This window comes from Ziziphus jujuba, chromosome 4 (genome assembly GCF_031755915.1).
Source record: "Ziziphus jujuba cultivar Dongzao chromosome 4, ASM3175591v1".
NCBI lineage: Eukaryota > Viridiplantae > Streptophyta > Magnoliopsida > Rosales > Rhamnaceae > Ziziphus > Ziziphus jujuba.
In genome coordinates this window covers 16,989,824-17,005,720 of record NC_083382.1, presented here as the reverse complement: position 1 = coordinate 17,005,720, position 15,897 = coordinate 16,989,824, and the positions used below count along the sequence as shown (strand labels likewise).

Below are 15,897 nucleotides of genomic sequence, written 5' to 3'. Positions count from 1 at the left end.
GGATCTATCCACATTTTCTCACACATTGTCCAACGAGGCCAATCAATCTGCATTTTGAGTCTAATATCTCATATTATCCAAGGAGGCAATGCTCATCAGTCAAGATTTTGAGAAGGGGAATGCTTTTACGCGTGTGTTTGGATTTTTTTTCTTTTCTCCTGCGGCTCTGCCTTTTTATGGTTCAATGATAAATCCAATTAAAAAAAAAAAAATAGATACGTGGCAATTTTTCCTTGGTACATATTGAATTTTTCACCATCAGTCATCTAGCTATCTTTTTGTGTTAAAAAATAATTACAATAAAATAAAGGACAATTTCACAAACTTCACTATTGCATACTAAATACCAATTCTTTTTTTTTTTAATTCTTTTTTTCCCTTTTTTTGTTTTTTTTGGCAGAAAGTTTTCTTGTAGTTTAAAATTACATGGAAATTTATGTGAGAAATAAAAATGCTTGGTACGTACAGACAAATTTCAAACTCCGAAAATAAGTCAAATTATTCCAAAAAACTAATAGGACTGCTTTCTACTACGCTAACTGATGATCGGAGAAATAGAAATTTAAGACTCCAAGCCGCCAATTTCTTCTTCCTTTTTTATTTTTATTTTATTTTTATCCTTCTTTTTCATTTTCAATTTTTTCCTTTTGGCTAAGATCCAAACTGCAACCAATTTTGCAGTGTCAATGACAATGGTTGACATGGAGTAGGCTAAGAGCATCTCCAATAAGCTCTTTAAAAATCTTTTATTTATTTATTTTATTTTAAAGAATTATACCTATTTTTTTTTAACTCCTATGGTTTTTTAAATTATAAAATTGAAATTAAAAATGAAGCTTAACTCTTCAAATTTAAAGTATCAAACCCATTCTTTATAGAAAATTTTTAATAAAGCCATTTATTGTCATACAATTTTTTTGTGCACATTTACCATTAAGTTTATTATTTATATTTCATATTTTAATTTTTTTAAATACTAATTTGGTGTAAAAAGGAGTAAAAAAAAAAACAAAAATACAAAATGTAAATCATTATTGTTTATTGAAAAATGCAAAATAACGAGCAAATTTAAAAAGTGATATTGGAGTTGGAAAAAAAACTCATATTCTTTAGGTTTTAAAATTTTCAATATGCTTTAAAAATAAAAAGCACCATCGATGCTTAAGCAGCTATGTGACAATTGAATACCCTTGTGACAAAATTTAGAATGAAGCAAGGCAAAATTCATATATTATGCACGTACAAACAATGATAGAATCCCCCTCAAACGGTAAATCAAAATTCTGAATAAAAATACTACTTCCACCGGTTACAGCTTGACGTTAAAATCTACATTCTCTATATTACGTATATTGAGGACAAATAATGGCAAACAATGGCTAAATTAATTTGGCATCTAGAAGCAATTTAGTTCTTGAGAATGTTCCCCATAAAACTGGAAGCTTGGAAACTTTCCAAACCGAATGGGCTTTATAGATGATCCTGTTAGGGGAATTGATATTATATTCCAATTCCACTTACTTTTGGAGAATTTCTCATCTTCATCCCCATCCCAAAGATGCAGAATAGAAATACATCGCCAAATCATGATGAAGACTGGAATTCTTAAATTCCAAAATTGAAACTAGCCAAAAACGATCAAAAGCTTCACCAAAATTCCAACTTGGATATCAAAGTTTTCTGTGCAAATTTATCAAGCTCAAGCTACATCAGCAAAATCGAAATTCGGACAGATGTTTGCAAGTTTTTCAGCAAAGCAAGTTAAACAGCAGATATGACATTGCCAAATATCATTAATTACCACTACTAGCTGCGCAATATAGTCGAAATCAATGCCAAACCATGACTCAGATCTAAGAATATGACTCATCTAAAAATATGCACCTGTATGCTCAATTGACATGAATCACTTGCTGTTAACGAAGGCCCTTTTTTTCTTTTTTTTCTTTTTTTAAGTCATAGAATACAGCGTAGTGATAAAGGCACCAAACCTTCTAGAACCTTCCTATTAAGTTTACTTTAGAATTCATTTTCTTCGGAAATCCCAATTATTTTGTTAACTGAGTTAACCCAAATAAAAAATTATCATCAACTTTTTGCCATGTACCGCACGAGAATTGAACGCATAAGCAGCCAAAATCTACATTTATAAGTAGTGTATATAGACGAAATTGACAAAATTCAGCTAAAAAGGATAATTTGAGGCTTACAGTGAATCCAGATAAATTTGCTACTAATTATTTCAATTGCCATCATCTTGCTCATCCATCTCCTCAAGGATAACATATTTTGCACCGGCATTGTCTGAGAGTGGATCCATTGTATCGCCTTCACTTGTATGACCCGATTGTAGCTTGTGGTATCTAAAAAGTAAAAGAAATTGAATTGACCAAGATAAAGCTGCTAGTAGATGACTCAATTAGAATATAAATACAGAAGGTTAAGTAAAAATTCAGGATCAGGCTCATGTAGCCACAGTTTCGCATTCAGGCTTAAATACTCATCATCTCTAACTGTTCCCATGTCTTAAAACTAGAAAGTTATGGGCACTATAATTATAAATTCTAGGAATTCGTCAATCAGGAAGAAAATACTACATAAAAAAGGGAATCCATATGATCAAAACAATACCAAAGGTTAACAATCACAAAATATACAACAACAGCTTAAGTTAAGAGAAAACCATGTGCAACAAGGCACTCGATTGCCAATAGGGTTTCAGTTGAATGGTCAGTACTGGAGTAAGACACTCTTTTTATACCTTTTGTAAGAGGATACCAAAATTTCATTGGTGTAAATTCCACAAGATGCGGTTCCTCTCATCTAGAGCATGAATTTCGCAGGTCCTATTTCTATGCTTTGGAAAAGTGACAAGAAATTGAACCAAAAATGCACCAACATCAATTCTTTTACCACTATCGACCAGCACCCCTTTCCTCCGCCAACCCCCCAAAAATATATATATATATATGTATCAGATATCCTATCGCTAATTTAATTTTTGTTTAAAATACTTTTTCTAAGATGCATAACTACATTTAAACTGCCCAACAAAACTACAATAAGGAAAGGATTGAACATCCAAAGCAGCTGGATTGCCAATCAATACCAAAATGCTATTGATATTTAATGATAATTATCAACTGATCAAATTCATAGAAAATGCCACAACAAAATTTCCAGATAAAGTTCCCTAAGGAATTTTAACAATTAAAGATGAAAAATGTTATGTGGTTGAAATGAACAGCAAGCATAAGTCTATCAATCTTTCAAACACTATAAGGCGGCATTTGCAAGAATTACTTTTGGTCTTATTCTGAACGAGTACTAAATCAAATTATAAGCATGTATTAGCATTTGAAGTCCCACCAGGAAATCATAGTGCAACATCCAAGTCTATAACATCCCATTCCGATTACAACAGAAACAAATTTTTTTTTATACTTATCATAGAACAACAAATTTAAGTTGACATTGCCTTAAACAGTTTAAACCCATTTTCTCTATTATTCCTTCAGGACAGGAATTATGACCAGGATAAAAATAAACTTTCCACAGTATTTCATGTGAATTCAGACAGCTCATAATGCGAATAGGGAGTAAAAAGATGGTGAAAATGAAGATCAGAAAGTATAAGATTATGGGTCCTACTACATTCTTTGTTCTTCTGACGAACTACTACATAACAATAATATGCCATTCCTTCAATTTGCTTTAAGCCAAAAAAAAAAAAAAAAAAAAAAAAAAATTAAATACGAATTTAGTAAATTGAAACCAAAAGAAGCAAGCTCAACTTGCTATTCTTCCCATCTATAGAACTTGCAAAGTGAAGTGGCTGCTCGCTTAGAAACATAGCACCACAAATGAGTGTCAACATTCCATAATGTAAATTACTCCAAACACTGTTTTGAAAAGTTGATATTGATACCAATTGCTCACTAACTACATAAAGCAGAGCAGGTAGATGGTAGCACCATCCACCGGTCAATTTAAAATTCTCCATAAATGAATGGAAACATTTCTACCTTGTATAACACGCAATTCTATGAAAACAGTAGCAAGAGCAAATTCATCATCTAATACAGTTATATTCCATCATCAAAAACAAGGAAAATTTAAGAGGGTATTTTTCTCAAAGACAAATAAAAAATATGACTTACTTGTACCAGTTGAATAAACCAACACCAACCATAATTGTGAAAAGACCAGCTCCTTTCAACCAGGTAAATTCATCATGGAAGTAAAAGACTGCAACCTAAGCAAAAACAAAATATAAATTAATGCTTAAGAAGCAACATGCTCTGAGAATATTTTGATCAGGGCAGAAAATCAATTAACCATCAAAACAAAACATTGTATGCCATACTCATATTTCCAAGTTCAATGCAGTATACCACCGACAGTTGAAATCTTTCTATTCAAACCCACAGTAAGAAAGCAAAGAGAGTTCTAAAAATACACTGGCAGAAAAACAAAGTTTAGTCAAAATTTTGGAAAGACTGGCATAGAAGAAGTGGACTCTCTGGCAGACTGGCACTTCCTTTCTTGGTTCAAGAGAGTTTTGATAGGATGGACTTCTCTTCCTCCTTGTACTTTGGTTTTTTATTTATAAAATCCATCTATCTATTATTAGAGAAAAACAATAATAATAAGGGTAAGCATTAGTTCCATAAAAGTATTAATTTTGGCATTAGAATACCTTTAGAAGCCCAATAACTGATGTAAAACAGGAGAAGACTATTCAATAGTTATGACTTATTTTATAGGTATTTTAGAAAATAGAGTTCCCTATATGTTGGAGCCTGGATACAGTTTATATTAAATTAGGGTTCCTGATATTGGATTAGGATTGTCTATTATGTTTGCAGGCTTAATTATAAACCTGATAGTATACTACTCGACTATAACAGTTATTTTTCTTAATTTCTTCCAGTACTCTACTTTTCTCCCTCTCTTTAGTCTCTTTCTCTTTGGCAATTCTTCCATCAAAGCACTATGTGTTCAGTAACAAGAAAATAATAAAATAATAAACATTTCATACCAATATGGTGACAGCCTCCTTGACAACACCTGCTATTGTGACTGTGACAGCACTTGTTACTGAGATAAGAACGTATTCTGTTAGCACCTGCAGCAACAGTAATGTTTAATCTTTATAACCAGAGACTTAAATTGCTAGATATGTTAACATAAAGAGTATAAGAAAACAGCATAATAAGTGAAGGTACTAAAAGTGGTCTAAACGAACTTCATATCTAAATAAAAAAAAAACTTTCTCCACATTCAACTTCCCAAGAAGAAACGAAAAAAGGAAAAAATGTGTTCAAAATATTTACCATAAAAAAGGCAAGCATTCCACCAAAAAGCATCAGCAAACAACTTCGAGCAACATGCCATTGACTATTAAAGTAAACATTCACTCTGAACTCTTTCCATGGATCCAGTATAATAGAGAGAATGGCAGTTAAGAAAGTCATCACTGGGGTTACATAGCTCATCAAGGTAAGTGGATTCTTCAGACCTAAAACAATTGAATGGAAACATCATTAAGATGAACTCCATATAAAATAACAACATTTATTCGCCCTAGATATAAAACAGAGGACATCGACAGGATTACTCTGTCATCTAAAAATTCAGATTTAAACCAAGTTACAACTTGGCTCAAACATAAGATGCATCAATTTGTAGCCTTGCCAGCTTTAAGTAAAATAAGCCAGCAAAAAGTCATATAACTGACTATACAGATCATAGCTAGAAATTTATATTCATATTACTCATAATTCTCACTAAACAAGAGAAGGAAAAAAGAATCAAACTCCTGTACCAATAAAAGTCAACTTGTGAAGCGAAATTAAACTAAACCTATCATCTGTAACACATTAAGAGTCACCAGTTTAAACGCAAATGAACTAGCAGTCTCCAACCTTCCGCAAGCCATCTATTTCTCAAGTTTCATTTATTAATTGACACCATGATTGTCAGGTCTTTCGACATAAACAATAAATTACAAAATATGAAGTTAGCAGGATTCAAACCCAGGACCAGACAGAACTTTGCTCTGATATTTAACTTGCCATTAATCCCAAAAACTTTAACTGAAACAGAAGTATACCAAACAAAGTACATCAAAACGGCACAATACACCTAACAAGAGTTACAATGGAATTCATCCCAAAAAAAAGAAAAAAATCTATTTACTCCATTAATTTCATCAATTCACATTCATCTCCTTGTAGGCTGACTCACAACTAACACTAAAAGCAATGAAATTTATTTCAGCTTGGAAAATTTCTCTCCCACCATAAGAATATTACTCCAATTAGCCTTTAATAAAAATGAAATTACTCATATCCTCATAAATACCATAGAACATGTATCTTGTAATGAACTATAAATGTTTTACATAAGAAAATTACACAAGCCTCACCACACTTTATACAGAAGGATCCACAGCTTGGGATCATCTAGAGTCTGGACTGCAGAATTCTAGAGACTCCCATATCATAAGATCATGGACGGACACACTTACAATTGAGCCTGTGCCCTCATTTTTTTCCATTTAGATTATTTAATATTTTTCCTTCCAATTTACACTGCAACCCCAATTTACGTCTGTAAGACATGCAGCTTCCCCAAAGTTGCTTTTAACTTCTATTTATTTATTTTTTCCTTTCATTTTTTTTTTCCTTGAATTTGGCTTGCCCAACAGCAGTCTATGATTTCCACTAAAAATCATGTAAATTCTTTTAATTTTTCCTAAATATCTTAGGTTTTTTTGTTTATTTTGTTAAATTATTTTATTAACTTAATAAATTTTTAACTTTTCTAACTTAGCTTCAAATTATAGCCAACAAATCCTAAATAATTATAATCTTAAATTTAAAATTTCACTACTTGAAAATATTCGCATAAAGGTTTACATTTTTTTACCTGATATAATTAAGAATCAAGAATGAATATACCATCTAAGTTTCACCATTTTTCTTTTTCTTTTTTTTTTTCTTTTTTAAGTTACTTTATGTATTTTGAAAGCTACTTTTGTATTTTACTAATAATATTTATAATTTTTGTTATTTTAGAACATATTTTACTATCTAATGGTGTCCCCAGTGAAAAAATTTTCTAGGTTCACCGATGCCTAAAATACCTCATTATAATATTCTTTTTTTATTTTACGGACAGAATCTATAAATTATTACAAGCCAAAATATATATATATATATATTTATATTTCTCTTTCTTAAGAGAAGAAACTAGAAAATGATTGCTTGGCATATGAATCCATGAAGCTATAACTCCAGCAAAGTATATAACAATTATAGGTATTTTTACTGTTATCATAGCAAATGTAACAATGTTATCAAAATGATTATACATATTTCATACACATTGCACCTTTGCCAATAATAATAAGAAGAAAATAGTAATAGTTATAGTGATGATGATGATGATGATGATAATACATTAAATATAATTGAAATTTTCCAAACAGCATTCTAAAGTGCAGAGGATAGTACTCTTACCATAGGTTTCTTTCTTTATATTGGTTTTGGATTTGACACCCACGAACAAAATGAAAACAAGGTTCCAAGTAAGAAGGGGGGAAAAAAAAATGTTAGTGCACAAACTCAAAAAAGTTTACCTGCATTACATTACTGTGCAAACAATACAAAACATATGCATCACTATCGTGTAAGAAGAATGCAAATTAGAAAAAACAAAGCACACCTGCAGAAGAATTTGAGTCATGCACCAGCGGAAGCCAGACATGACAGCAGCAAGCATGACAAGAATGAATCCTCCAAACTCAAATTCTGTCTCTTTTGCAACTGCCATATAGAAAGACAAAATATTAGATGGAAAATATAGAAACTTAACATGCAAGTCATAAATGCACTACAACTGCAGAAAACAATTGTATAAGAAAAACAATGGCAAAGGCCATTGCTTTTCAGCAAAAGCACGTGTAGTATGCCCGTTAGTTCAGTTGTAATACCCTGGTCCCCAAAGAATTTTAAGGTAAGTCAAAGACTGAGCGAAAACAGCTAATTCTAAACAAAAAGAAAAAAATGAAATAGTTAAATGCTTATTAATTTCTGCATTTTAAAACAAAATTCTTGAAGATATAGCAGTTATGGAGGCCGCTGGCTATTTACAGTCTCGCATTGGTTAAGAACTTACAGCCAAGAAGATTTGCGATGAAAAATGAGTCCAATGATATTCTTATGAAGATTACAAATATCAAATTATAGTTTTGTCCAGTCAGCTGTATATGTAAATTTTAGACAACATATTATTGAGGCAGAATTAATGCATTAGTCTGCATATGCACGAAAGGAACAAATTGTACTAAGAAGCAAGGAAAAATGAGATAGGGATCAATATAACAAGGGGAGACAATAAATAAAAACAAAAAAGAATAGGAGAAGAGAGGGATGCAGATAAAAGAGTTAATTTTTTTTTTTTTCTTCTATATTTTCTTATTTCAAGCACCTTCAGTCTGTGAAGCCCTTGTTATTATTATTATTATTATTATTTTTATGTTTTTTGGTGCATGCCAACCACTAATGGTCTATGTCAGAAAAACCAGAAATTATGAGGACGCACATCTAGTTACAGTATTACAGGTCTTCATCAATTAAGATAGTAGACGTCTATTTGCTGGTAGATTGCTGTAATGATCATTATCAATATATAAATGAAGATTTGATGAAAAGAAACTAAGCGCATACCAAGTGGATGAAATTAGATCAAAAAAATGTTAAGCAGCATACCTGTTAATAGTATTCCAGTGGAGATTACTAACATGATGCCTGAAAGTTTAATACTTGGAGACTCCAACCTTCCAAAGAAAAGGTTCCATTAATTGGCAGAACAAGAAATAACAGCTTGTAAAGTTAATTTATAAACCAAAGATAGAAAACAGTTTTCAAGACAATTAGACTAGAACACTCATATCACATATGAATTGGCAAGATCAATAACTAAAAATAGGCATCTTTTGAAGATTGTTGATATTAAAAAGAATGAATTTAATTAAAAGAGAAGCACTTAATACAAGAATTGCAGAAACTGGGCAAGGTGCGACATTTTGACATTAAATTCCATGTATTTTAACTATTGGAAAGAAATTAAAACGCTCTTAAATCATAAACACTCTAGAATACATCAAAACGTAACTTGTGTATGGGACAGGTTATTATAACAGCTTATGGGACCCAACCCTAATGGAAGCCAAGCAAGAAAAGCAGCCCTACCAATCCTGGTCGTTTTCTATTTCCTTTTCTCTTCTTTTATTTGGCAGCCAGGAGATGGTGAAGAGAGCAGAAAGGAATTAATTTTTCCTAGAGAAATATGAATACAATTAATAAAAAGATTAATGTAAATTTAATAGCAATAGTGTTTTATAACCTACAGAACATGCCTCAAGATTCCCCAAACTACAAATATGAAAAAGGAAAGAGCCTAATGATATCGAGCTAATATAACATTGATACCTATCACATTCCAAATAACGCACTAACTCTATGAGAGGTCAATTGATATCTATCACATTCCAAATAAAGCACTAACTCTATGAGAGGTCTAAGAATACTTAAGACGCACTTTACTAAAGAAACTGGGTAAGAAGACTATAACTCCTTACGTCAAGTCAAAAATCATATTTACGACAGCTTTAAGCAAAGCATTATCATGCCTCAGCTTGATGGTGAGTATCATAAGTCTTTAGTTCAGTACTATTTGTTAAATACGTTATTGTAACTTTGCTAACACCATGTTATTTATATATAGTCAGGTATTCCTCCATGAGTTGCATCCTCTTTCTTCTCAAAAAATAATAACAAAATAAGTAAGTGTTAAAAGTCATGTTGGCTTAATATATATATATATATATATATATGACTAAGCTCTTATAAGCTTAAACTTTAGGAATTAATACTAAGTCATAATAAACATACATGAAAAAGTTTTCATGTCACAAATGGTTAATAAAAGTTTAAAAAAACTCAAAAGAGATTCACCTGAAAGCAAAAGCAAATAGAAGAAGAAATATAGGAGCGGCAGATTTACACTGCAAAAACATAAGTATAAAAGTCAAAACAATGCTAAACAATTAATGCAACTATATTTATTAATTAATGGGATAACCTATAGAAAACAGTGTAACAAACCATTGTGGCAAACGTGACAGATATAGAAACAAGGGACGCATTGCTCAGGTTAACATCCATTGCTGTCCCAAGAGCTGTTGGCACAACTGTGAAAGGCAAAGTCCATCTGTAGCATTAGTTGATCGAAAAGTTAATTTAATAAGTAGAAGAAAACTACAGAGGCACAGGCTCACAAGCTTACAAACAGAATAGAAGGTAGAAATTTAGAACATTAGATCTGAGCACTAAATCATCAATGTTTTCTTTTATTTTTTAATCTCAACTTAATTCCAAAAAAGCTTCAATTGAGCCTATAATGTTTATGTATATAGTATGGGAGCACATAAGGGGGTTAATTTCATCAAACTCAAACAAAAAACCTACTAAGGACTTATTTAATATTTTGTTATAGGTTTGCAGTGGGTTTTAGAAAGAACCATTAACTAAAGTAAATCAAGACCCAAGTTATGTGAGATTATTGTAATATTTCCTTGCAGTTTACTTTAACATAAGGCATTCACAACAACTTTTTTAACAAAATTTGTATAGAACAGACCATAATTCTCCGCCACCTAAGAATAAAAACATACTTAACTGATACAACTAAAATGGCAAAAAGTGCCACTGAAGAAACAAAAGTGAACATTCTAAAATAGATAAGAAAAAAACATCAATACCAAGTCCTCGAACTGAGGTGGTTTTTTTTTTTTTTTTTTTTTTCCCCCTCTCAATTTTTGGATGAGGAACAAACACTCTTATCAGAAAACAAAAACAGGGTAAAGGAAGGAATCCAGTATATGAAATGGAAAGATGTAAGTACTAGCTAGGTGGAAAATATCAGGAAATAACCAAAATTAGATTGTACCTACTGTATAACCATAGCTGACTACAAAAACAAGGACAGAAAAGTAATAAATTACCTCTCATAAAGTAATCCTTCCATGACATAGCAACACTAGGTTGAAATCTGTTGGACCAGTACCATGTAATTGCTTTTGACAAAATGGCTTGCATTGCAAAATGTACAGTATTCATCAATAAAGGGGCAGGGAACCTTCCCATATCATCCCCTAACAAGCTTTTGTTATACCTAAAAACAGGAAAAGAGATCTTAACATCAATAAGCAACCCGGATAAAACTGTAAAGTAATAATCAATCGACAAGAGAGAACTTACAAGGTCAAAAATAGGCTGAAAGTGTACCATAAAAGAATGAAAAATAATGTCTTTAACACATTAGCAACAGAAACAGTGTTCTTCATAGTTGGAGGCAATGGTCTATGCTTATGCATAAAATTGGAGCCATCTACACCATCTGTTTCCCTCATGGTCCCATTATTCTCAATATCAAATGGAGCAAACTTCTCATTTCCATTTCCCTCAACATGGATAGAAGCATTATCCATGGTATCACCACCTTTTAAGTGTGTACTTATTTGCTGAAATTTAGTATTATGGGATCTGTCTGTATCTAAACCCTTTTTATCTATCTCACCCTGTTGAAGCAAAGGCAACTCAAAATCAGAATCTTCTTCTAAGTTTGCTTGAGCATCTCCCAACTGATTACTGTCAAATAGGAGGTTACCATCTTCATCACACCAGCGCGAGAATGAGGGATCCCTGTGAATAATTGACCCCTGGCTTCCACTCTGTGTGCAATTGGCTCCAGTGCATGCACCCTTTTCTGTATCTAAATTACCCTCTACCATCTCCTTCCCTATTCTAACTTAGAGCAACCTATGTACTCAGAAGCAATCAAATTTACCCAGTGGCCAATGGATAAATTCATTTTTGTAAACTCTAACATTTCTTAACTTGCATATGTAAACTAAATTAGCAAATACACTATTTCAAGCACAGCTTTCTCAACTTGATCTCCAAACTTATTATAAGAAAGTGCTTCAAAACCCTCAGATAGCCACTCACTCTGAAGACTCCAATACTACCTACACAAGGTTAAATTTTCTATCAAAAACAGCTGAAATATTCGGAATTCAAATCCAGTGAAAACCGATAAAGCTCGATTTAGCTGATAAAACTGAATTGGAAAAAGATAATTTTTAGAAAAGAATTAACTGAATAGAGTCCAATTATATGTTTGACGTCAGCTAATCAAATAACTTTCCGACAAAATGCAAATAATAAAATTTTCTTTTGTCTCTTAAATTCCATAGTTTCCAGCAACCAAACAGAGCGTTACAAATTCAACAAAACAGAATAAAAGGCTATAGAAACAACGAAAAATCAAAACCAAAACTTTCATACCGTTTCAGCAGGAAGACTTATAGAAACACAGTTATAATCCAAACAGGAGCACATAAACCCACCAATCTGAATCAGAAAATTTCAACCAAAAACCAACTCAGATCACGAAAATGCACGAACAAACAGCATCAAATTCCACACTCCACAAAAAAAAAAAAAAAAAAAGAAATCCTGAAAAAAATCGATTCCAAAAACAAAACCATTGAGTCTCATTCATTACAAAAAAAACATACAACTTATATCCAAACACATATTTAATCGGAAAAAAGCTCAATGCGCTATGAGAAATTGAGAAGTAGCGTAAAAATTACCTCAACTTTGGCGGAAGAAAATGGCAGATACACAGAGAGAAAGAGAAACCGAGATCTGCAACTGAGAGAGAGATCTGATCTGAGAATTGTTTGGAAAAAGATTTTTATAAATAAAATCGTATTTGGGGAATTTGATTTTTTAGGTGCAGTATCAGAGAGAAAGCGAGGGGTGCTTTTAGAGGGATTTGGTTGCAGGTGTAATTGTATTTTGTCTGTTGCTGTTATCGCTGTCGCCGATGTCTGTTTTGACCTTCAAAAGCGTAAACTTAAAGAAAATTAAATAAACATATGCAACCTCTTTTTTTCTTTTTCTTTTTCTTTTGGGGAGTTGAAGGAATTAGTTTATGTCCAATTGGAGATTTGGAATAGTTTAAATGGAACCGCTGTCCGCTAAATGATAATTTTAAATTTTGAATTGAATTAAGTTTTGTATTAAAATTGAATGTAAAAGTTTAGTGATTAAATTCTCTTATTCCAATTTATTAAAAAAAATTATAAAAAGCAAAAACAAAAAACTTTTATATTTGATAATTTTTTATTTTTATTTTTTACACGTTAATCTTAAACGTTACATTTTTTGAATTTTAACCCGCAAATTAACAAAACAATGTTATTGCCCCCCCCCCCTAAACTTTCTTATCGTTAGGCGTGGACATCAGTTTAGTTAATTGGTATTTTGCATTTTTTTGTTTTTTATTTTTATTTTTGCGAACTTAATAGAATGGAATCAAAACAAACCAATAATTATTAGTTCAGTTTCAACTTTAGCCCAATATCAATTTAATTATTTTAAAAATAACTGTTTTTAATTTCTAATAATTTCTTAAAAATTATTATTATTATTTTAATCAATTTGAATTTAAGATAATTAATATCTTAAATAGAGTAATTCTAAAATATAAATATATATTAAAAATATAATTAAATATAATAAAAATATTAAAAAAATTATATATATAGTTTATTCGATTTAGGAACCAACATAAACCAAAAGTCAAGTGTGATTGAACCAATTCAATTTGGCCGATCTTGAAAAGTTTGTTTCCACTCCTACCTATCACATTAGTTCAATTATACAATTTTGTTTAATAAAATTGACAAAGTTAAGTACACACAAATCGAAAGTAAAATTACAAAAACAAAAATAATAATAATAATAATAATAAAATTGTTGTTAAATAGAGTTATATAAGTTGTGAATGGTTAATTATCTATCAAGTATGGATAGTTGGACTAAAGTCATAGAAACAATAGTTCAAGGGCAACCAACTGTTTTTAATTTGAATGTAAAGCGTTAAACGTTTAATATATATTATTGTTTAATTCCTATTATATATTATTTAATTCTTATTATATATATTATTGTTTGAGTAGATTTTTAGTAGGCAATGAAGTTTGGCTTTCGATTGGTATGTAAGATAGATTATTGATTTGCTTAAAAAAACCAAATAGAGTACTGATTTGTTGAACTTTAGAATTTGTATCTTTGAATTCGTATGTGAAGCATTTCTTTATGGAAAAATGGAATATATCTATACAGAGAAAGTCTACAGTTAGGATATCCTGACCGAATTCAATACGGACAAAAAACGTGGCTCTTTTGTGAGAAGATTTCTCTACCGTTCGATTAGATGGATGGCCCAGATTAAATTTGGTCCAAATTTCTCTCACGTGCTTTCCCTTTCTCTTCTCTTTTCCTTCCAATCTTCCTCTTCTCCTCTGCTTCGACATCTCTCTATTTCTCTCTCTGTGTCTTCCTTTCTTTTCTCTTCTTATCAGTGAGAAAAATATCAATGTCGATGAAAATATCGAAGGTATGAATTTACAGAAATATCGATGGAAATGTCGATATCGATGGAAATATCGATAAATTTACGGAAACTGTAAATTTTTAATTTAGAATATAAATTTTGAGATATAAAATAATTAATATAATAAAATAATATAAAAATTCAATAATTAGAATACAATAATAATAAAATACTCATCCAATTAAGCATATATATTAAAATTTTATATAATATATAACAAAAAAAGTAACAATGTTATTTATTTATTTTTAAATAGATAAAATCAAATTTATTAAAAAAATAAATAAAATTAAATTAAACACTAAGATAAAAAAATAAAAAAAATAAAGAGATGCGTATTAAAATACTACATATAAAAAAAATCATGTATTATCCTTTATATAATATAATATTATCATATTATTATTTTATATTATTTTATTATAAAATATTATCATATTTTATTTATTTATTTTTTTTTCTTTCTCTTTCCTCCCCCCCCCCCTTATAAAATATTATCATATTTTATTTATTTATTTTTTTTTTCTTTCTCTTTCCTCCCCCCTCCCCCCCCATGTGGAAAAGAAATCCTTTCTTCTTCTTCCTCTCTTCCCTTCGTCTTCTTCCTCCCTCTCTTCTCTGCCAATTCACAGCAAGCCACCGATATCTCCCCAAAAAATCCACCGAAATCCGGCGACTTCTTGCTGACTTCTCCACCGGAATTTCCACCATATCCACCCAAAAAACGAAATCCCAACCGACTCCTGCGTTTCCAGGCGAAATCCATCGAATCCGGCGATATTCCGACGACACCCATGACAGAAACTTCCCCCCCCCCCCCCCTTTCGGTGTCGGAGGTGGTCGACAACCGACAGAATCGGCGATTTTTTGCCGGTATCGTCGACATTTGCTTCAGTGCTTCTTATAAACCCTCTTTCAATTCCCTTGCCAAAAAATTCAAAAATATGAGAAACTATCTATTTTCTCTCTCTAGAATTAATTTTGTTTTTCTACAAAATGGAGAAAATAATTTGTTGGGTTTTGCTAGGTTTGCAAGATTATTACACTCTATGATTCTTACTTGGATCCTATATTCATCTTTGAAAAACTCATTATCTGATTCTGGGTCATTTTCCTTGTTTCGGATCGCTTTTAGACAATCACCCTCTTCATATAAATAAAACCTAGATATAGAAGATTGAAGAACCAAAAAAAATAAAATAAAATAAAAACTGACTGAATGAAAAAAAAAAAAAAAAAAGCAAATTGCAAGGTTCAGGGTTGGGATTTCGTGAGTATGTGGAAGCATTAGAAGAAGAACGGAGAAAGATTCAGGATTTTCGAAGAGAGCTTTTCGATTTTCAGCATGATTCTTAA

At 31.2% G+C, this 15,897-nt stretch overlaps 1 protein-coding gene across 3 annotated transcripts; it reads right to left on the bottom strand.

The window, feature by feature from the left end:
* Positions 1 to 1,208: 1,208 nt before the first annotated feature.
* LOC107417228 (probable sugar phosphate/phosphate translocator At1g06470) lies at positions 1,209 to 13,059 on the bottom strand. Of its 3 annotated transcripts, none has more exons than XM_048471659.2 (14): positions 12,731 to 13,059; positions 12,420 to 12,485; positions 11,358 to 12,100; positions 11,075 to 11,244; positions 10,176 to 10,261; positions 10,026 to 10,075; positions 8,778 to 8,845; positions 7,732 to 7,832; positions 7,527 to 7,539; positions 5,337 to 5,521; positions 5,042 to 5,128; positions 4,161 to 4,255; positions 2,211 to 2,363; positions 1,209 to 1,680 (listed from the first exon to the last, which is right to left on the bottom strand). In XM_048471659.2, the coding sequence occupies exons 3-13, from the start codon at positions 11,861 to 11,863 to the stop codon at positions 2,243 to 2,245; spliced, it is 1,482 nt and encodes a 493-aa protein (XP_048327616.2). In that variant the 5' UTR covers positions 11,864 to 12,100; positions 12,420 to 12,485; positions 12,731 to 13,059; the 3' UTR covers positions 1,209 to 1,680; positions 2,211 to 2,242. The 3 variants fall into 3 exon arrangements, with proteins under 3 accessions (XP_048327616.2, XP_048327614.2, XP_048327615.2); XM_048471657.2 differs by having other exon boundaries at positions 11,331 to 12,100; positions 12,731 to 13,057; XM_048471658.2 differs by lacking the exon at positions 12,420 to 12,485 and having other exon boundaries at positions 11,331 to 12,100; positions 12,731 to 13,057.
* Positions 13,060 to 15,897: the final 2,838 nt, after the last annotated feature.